Consider the following 7,117-nt stretch of genomic DNA (forward strand, 5'->3'; position numbering starts at 1 on the left):
GAGGTCTGGGGATCTCCAGTTTAACTGCGCGCTTCGGGGCGGAGCTTCGTGAGGGAGTCCGCTACGGGGTCTCCCGGACCCTCGGATGGCAGGGCCAGCTTAGTGGAATTGACCCCACAACTGGGGGCCTCACTAGGGCCTGGTGACGCAGGCCTGAGGGGCGGAGTCAGCGCGAGGGGCGGGGCCAACGCGAAGGGGCGGAGCCTGTGGCGAAAGCCGGGGGGGTTAGATCCACGCTCCAGGGGCGGGATCGAAGGCGGAGCCAGGCGACATGCAGGCCACAGCTTCAAGCCTCACCCGTGCCCAGGTCCAGGAAGGTGCGGGCGCCGCGGGCGCTACAACCAGCGCAGATCCACGTGTTACGCGAGCACAGCATGCCTCAGGGCCCGGGGAAGACGCCGCACTCACGGTCGGAAGGGCGGGAAATCAACTACATACGTTGTATCCTACCCCGGGGGCACAGCGGAAATACGCTGCGGGCTGTCTTCGGGACGGCTGTGTGGGGTGCAGAGTGACAGACCGAGCGGGGCCGAAAGGGGAGCAGAGAGAACGAGGCGCAGCTTGGGTGTGTGTCGGCCAGGGGTAGTCTGGAGGGGAATAAATGACAGCAGGGGAGTAACGGGGTGGCTGGTGGGAATTAGGCCCAGGGGTGGCCTGGAGGGGGTGAGACTAGCCCAGGTGGCCTGGGAGGGGACCTGAGACACAAAGTCGGTGTGGATGGTGCCTTAACTGAATCTCCACCAGCGCCCTCAGTGTGCCTTTCCCGTCGCCCTTGGAGGCAGACATCGCCCGTGGATCCCTGGCCCCCGATGTGGAACCTCACCGAGAAGTGGTTCGGAAGGAATTCACAGTGAATGGCAGCGTTCTAGCGGTGTAAGCTCTACAAGGGGGGCAGGGCGGAGGCGGGGCAGCAGGTGGCAGGGCCAGTCTCCACCAAGGGGTGCTTTGCTGGAGACCCGGAAACACTCAAGGATTAGGTTTGGTGCGTTCTAAGGGGTGTTGTCATGGGGACAGCAAAAGATTCAGTGTAATGCCTGAGGGGCAGAGCAAGGAAGGGAGGAGTCATCACCTCTAACTTGAATTTAATTTTTAAAAAAATATATTCCCATTGATTTCAGAGAGGAAGGGAGAGAGATAGAAACATCAATGATGAGAGAGAATCATGGATCGGCTGCCTTCTGCACGCCCCACACTGGGGATCTACCTGGCAACCCTGGGCATGTGCCCTGACCAGGAATCAAACCATGACCTCCTGGTTCATAGGTCAATGCTCAACCACTGAGCCACACCGGCTGGGCTGATTTTCTTTCCCCCCTCTCCCTTTTAGCCACTGGAGAGCTGAAGATTCTCGTCTCCTCCGAACTTCCATCATCAACTTTCTTGACCAGCTTTCCCTAGTGATGCGGACCATGCAGCGCTTCGGGCCCCCTGTTCCCCGCTAAGCCTGGGCTAGGAAAAGGGGGCTGAGGCCCAACCTTGTATCCGGTCCTTCCTATGGCAGTGATTCCTGCAGTAGTTGCCACTTTATTACAAGGCCCTCATCTTTAGCCTGTACTGGCCCTTGGACACTTGTGGTCCACTTGTTTTGTTTGGTGCTTAAGTGTTTGTCACTACAGCAAATAAAACTGAGCTTCTATTCCATGTCTGAGTTTCTTTTCAACTACAGCACCTCCTCATAGTCTTGTCTTTGTCCCAGGGTTGGAGGGGAGGTCTGGGAATCAGATATTCCAACACTACAAGGAAGCTGAAGACAATTTAGGAAATGGAAAATGGGTCCTGCCATTCAGTATTAACTACTGTGAACATTTTGGAATCCTTCCTTAGTTTCATAGTTGTATTTATATAGTAAACGCATAAGAATAACATAATGTATCCTAACTGGTGTGGCTCAATGGCTAGAGCAGGGGTGGGCAAACTTTTTGACTCGAGGGCCACAATGGGTTCTTAAACTGGACCGGAGGGCCGGAACAAAAGCATGGATGGAGTGTTTGTGTGAACTAATATAAATTCAAAGTAAACACCATTACATAAAAGGGTACGGTCTTTTTTTTTTAGTTTTATTCATTTCAAACAGGCTGGATCCGGCCCGCGGGCCGTAGTTTGCCCACGGCTGACCTAGGGCCAGGGGGAAGGGAACAATGGGGACATTATTGTTTAATAGGTATGGAATTTGAGTTTGAGATGATGAAACATTCTGGAGAATGGACAGTGTTCATGGTTGCACAGCAGTGTGAATGTGGGCACATCCGTAGGGGGTGGTGTGCAGGAGGCAGCTGATCGATGTTTCTCTCTCATTGATGTTTCTAACTCTCTATTCCTCTCCCTACCACCCTGCAAAAAATCAATAAAATATATTTTTAAAAAAGAATAACATAATGTATAATATTTTGCAAGGTTAGCATTTTTACTAATATTTTTCTTTTTTGTCATTTATTGTTTCATGTGCGAGAGAAACATCCATTTGTTGTTCCACTTATTTATGCATTCATTGAGGTACATGCCCTTGACCGGAATCGAACCCGGGACCCTTTTCTGCAAGCTGACTCTCTATCCGCTGAGCCAAACTGACCAGGGCTATTGGTTGCTTCTTGTATGTGCCCTGACCAGGGATCAAACCCACAACCTTGGCATAGTGGGACAATGCTCTAACCAACAGCTACCTGGCCAAGGCTTTACTAATATTTTTTTTTTACTAATATTTTTCATCTAACATGAACTTTTCCTCTTTTTTTTTTTTAAATCCTCACCCTAGGATATTTTTCTATTGGCTTTTAGAGAGAGTGGAAGAGAGAGGGAAAGACATAGAGAAATATTGATGTGAGAGAAACACATCAATTGGTTGCCTCCTGCAGGTGCCCCAACCAGGGCCTGGGTTGGGGAGGAGCCTGCAACCGAGGTACATGCCCAGAACCCTTTGGTCCACAGGCCGATGCTCTATCCACTGAGCAAAACCGGCTAGGGCTGAGCTTTTCCTCTTTCTAAAAATTCTTCAAAAGCATTACTGAATGGAGGCATAACAGATACATTATAATGTAATTATTGACTAAATTATTTTCAATTTTTGTCCTATTATAGGTAATGATTCAATGGAATTTTTATTTTATTTTTAAATATATTTTTATGGATTTCAGAGAGGAAGGGAGAGGGAGAGAGAGACAGAAACATTAACGATGAGACAGAATCATTGATCAGCTGCCTCCAGAAATCAAAATGTGGCCTCCTGGTTCATAGGTCAACTCTCTACCCTTGAGCCACGCCAGCCAGGTGCAATGGAATCTTTTAAAAAATGTTATTGTTGGTTTTAGAGAGAGGAAGGGCGAGGGAAAGAGGGATAGAAACATCCATGATGAGAGAGAATCATTGATCGACTGCCTCCTGAAGGGCCCCCACGGGGGATTGAGCCTGCAATCCAGGCATGTCCCTGACCCGGAATAGAACCAGTGCCCTCCTGGTACACGGGACAACACTCAAGCAACTAAGCCATACTGGCCAGGCTGGAATTCTTTTTTTTAAATATATTTTATTAATTTTTTACAGAGAGGAAGGAAGAGGGATAGGGAGTTAGAAACATCGATGAGAGAGAAACATCGATCAGCTGCCTCCTGCACACTCCCCACTGGGGATGTGCCTGCAACCAAGGTACATGCCCTTGACTGGAATCAAACCTGGGACCCTTGAGTCTGCAGGCCGACGCTCTATCCACTGAGCCAAACTGGTCAGGGCTGGAATTCTTGTGTATAAATCTTTGCATGAATGATTTTTTCTTTAAGATAGATTCCAAGAGGTGGACTTACTGAGTTAAATATTTATGATTTATTGTATAAAGCTCTCATTCTACAGTGCAAAATTGCATTGCAGAAGCCCTAGCGGATTTGGCCCAATAGATAGAGCGTTGGCCCTCGGATTGAAGGGTCCCAGGTTTGATTCTGGTCAACGGCATGTACCTCAGTTGCAGGCTTGATCCCTGGCCCAGGTCAAGGCACGTGAGGGAGGCAACCAATTGATGTGTCTCTCTCACATCAATGTTTCTCTCTCTGTCTCTCCCGCTCCCTTGCACTGTCTCTGAAAGTCAATGGAGAAAATATCCTCGGATGAGGATTAACCAGAACAAAAAAATGGCACCATAAAAAACATACCCCCTCACCAGAATGCTGATTTCCCACGTCCTTGTCATGGTTGAGTCTCCTGGGCAAAAATGTGTTTTAAATCTAGTTCGCATGAGAAGAGCAAGCAACCTCAAAATACTAAAAGCATAGCTTTGTGGGCTGACTGGCCTTGACCCAGGTCAGTGAAGAAAAGTGCTGGGACAATTGGTTTAAGCCTCTCATTGGAAAGAATGAGCTCCTTGTAAATTATATTGCAGCTCTTGCTAAACTTACTTATTATAGCAGCTCTTTTTATAGATGCCATCAGATTGTCTGCAAGATGATCATGTTTTCTTAGAATAAAGGCGGTTTTGCTTCGTTTTCAAATTGGAGGCCTTTCCATTGGTTCATATCCTCCCTGGTTAGGAGGTTGTATTTTGGTGCTTCTCTGCATGCCTGGTAATTTTAGTTTGGATGCCAGACATGATTTTCCCTTGAGTGCTGGATATCTCTTTTTAAAATATATTTTTATTGATGTCAGAGAGGAAGGGAGAGGGAGAGAGAGAGGGAAACATCAATGCTGAGAGAGAATCATTGCTAGGCTGCCTCCTGCACGCCCCCTACTGGGGATCGAGCCCACAACCCAGGCATGTGCCCTTGACCGGAATCTAACCCAGGACCTTTCAGTCTGCAGGCTGCTCTATCCACTGAGCCAAACTGGCTGGGGCTCTACATTCTTTTTAAATAAATTTTTGCATATGGTTTGGGGTATGAGTCAAGTTTTCCTTCTTTGATAACATAGCCAATTTTTCAGCACCATTTTGTGCAAAAATGCTTTACTTTCCCTTCTGATATGCTTTATGGTCTTAATGAAATAACAAATGAATTTTTATGGTCAAAAGGGGTCTATTTCTGGGCTCTCTATTCTTTTCCATTGCTCTATTTGTCAATTGTATGCAAGTACCATGCTATCTTAATTACCATATTTTTATATAAAGCCTAGAAGTAAGATAAGTGCTTCAATTTTTGATGATTTGGTTTACAATTATTTTGGCATTTTCACATCCTATCTAATAAAGAGGGAATATGCTTCTTCTTCTTTCTTCTTCTTCTTCTTCTTCATTTTTAAGACCTTAACTATTTATGGACAGATGAGAATTTAGCTCTTTTACACCACTATCTCCTCTACCTTTTCCCCAAATGATTTTGTTCACTTCTTGGGGTTTCTTTTTCCCCTGAGGTTAAAAATCACCTCATTGGCTTAGTTTCTGCAATTTCACAATGGTGATTTAAAAAATATATACATTTTTATTGATTTTAGAGAGGAAGGGGGGAGAGAGAAATAGAAACATTGATGATGAGAGAGTCATCAATCAGCTGCCTCTTGCATGCCCCCCACTTGGGATTGAGCCCACAACCCAGGCACATGCCCTGACCGGGAATCAAACCGTGATCTCCTGGTTCATAGGTCAACGCTCAACCACTGAGCCACGCTGGCCAGACCCTGCTGCTCTATTTAAAATTGCATCCTGCCCTGGCCGGTTTGGCTCAGTGGATGGAGCATCGGCCTACAAACTGAAAGGTCCCAGGTTCGATTCCGGTCAAGGGCACATGCCTGGGTTGTGGGCTCGATCACCAGTGGGGGACTTGCAGGAGGCAGCTGATCATGGATGTTTCTATCTCTCTGTCCCTCTTCCTTCCTCTCTGAAATCAATTTTATATATATATGTAAATTTTTAAAAATAAAATTGCATCCCACTTTCTCTGCACCTGCATCACTGTAACAGGTGTGTGTGGTGGGGGGATAAGAGGTAGGTAGGCGTATCGTGAAGGAGATACAACTGGGACAGTAAGGAATTGTCGGAGATGAAGGAGTTTAAGTGCAATGAAGCCACTGAAGGGTTCTGAACAGAGCGAGACAAGATCCACCTTATATCTTAACAGGACGCCAATGCCTCCCAGGTTGAGAATAGGCCGAGGGCGGGCAAGGCAGGCACAGGGATAGACAGGCAGCCAGAGACAGGGTGCTTAGACCAGGCTGGGGGCAGTAGAGGTGGAAGGAAGGGAGCAGATTCTGAATGGATCTTGAAGGTAAAGCCACCAGCACTTCCTGATGAGCTGGATATGGATGGCCCTGACCTCCTTAAATCCCCAGGAACCCTGCAATGCATTACCCTCCTCCCACAAAGGGGTCCGCAATCCCCCGCCTGCTCCCCATGTGCCCTGCCTGCTCCCCATGTTCCCGGTCTGCTCCCCATGTTCCCTGCCCTCTCCCTATGTGCCCCGCCTGCTCCCCATGTGCCCCGCCTGCTCCCCATGTTCCCGGCCTGCTCCCCATATACCCCGCCTGCTCCCCATGTTCCCTTTCCTCTCCCTATGTGTCCCGCCTGCTCCCCATGTGCCCCACCTGCTCCCCATGTTCCCAGCCTGCTCCCCATGTTCCCCAACCACCCACCTGCCCCAAGAGAAAAGCCACACAGACTCCATTTTCCCAATGTTTAATTAGGAAAAAATGTACATGAACAAAGGAAAACTCATGCAACAAAAGAGGAGAGAGTGGGGTTTCCGGGACCTCGAGATGGGGCCAGATTCCTCGAAAGAGGCAGAAACACAAAGGAGTAAGGCACTGCCGCCTCGGCCCCTCGGGGCGGGCGCAGGACAGGGCAGCTGAGGATGAGGGTCCAAAGGCAAGTCAGACAACACTGAGGAGGTTTGGCAGTAGGGCCGGGAGAAAGTTCTGGAGCCCCAGGCCCAGGTCAGGCCCCGGAATGAACGTCTAGTTACAGCTCTCAGGTGCTTGGAGAGAACGGGGCCCCTTGAGGATGCGCAGTCCAAGTCCCAAGAGGTTTGGAGGGGGACGCTGTGGTCCCGCTGCAGGGGACCCCTTGGCACAGCCACAGTCCGAGGGCAGCTTAGGGTGCATCACCCCAAGCGCTGCTGGTGCCGAGGCCATGGCGAGGGCGAGGTGCCAAGGCTGATGGTGTCACAGGATCAGGACAACTCAAGGAAGAGAATGAGGTTGGCATTATCCC

At 48.8% G+C, this 7,117-nt stretch overlaps 1 protein-coding gene across 1 annotated transcript; it reads left to right on the plus strand.

The window, feature by feature from the left end:
* Positions 1 to 209: 209 nt before the first annotated feature.
* Positions 210 to 1,641, plus strand: LAGE3 (L antigen family, member 3). The gene is made up of 3 exons (XM_005886106.2): positions 210 to 441; positions 745 to 873; positions 1,328 to 1,641. Exons 1-3 carry the CDS (start codon positions 272 to 274, stop codon positions 1,440 to 1,442), a joined length of 414 nt encoding a protein of 137 aa, XP_005886168.1. The 5' UTR covers positions 210 to 271; the 3' UTR covers positions 1,443 to 1,641.
* Positions 1,642 to 7,117: the final 5,476 nt, after the last annotated feature.

The sequence above is a fragment of the Myotis brandtii genome, unplaced genomic scaffold, assembly GCF_000412655.1.
Source record: "Myotis brandtii unplaced genomic scaffold, ASM41265v1 scaffold959, whole genome shotgun sequence".
NCBI classification, from domain to species: domain Eukaryota; kingdom Metazoa; phylum Chordata; class Mammalia; order Chiroptera; family Vespertilionidae; genus Myotis; species Myotis brandtii.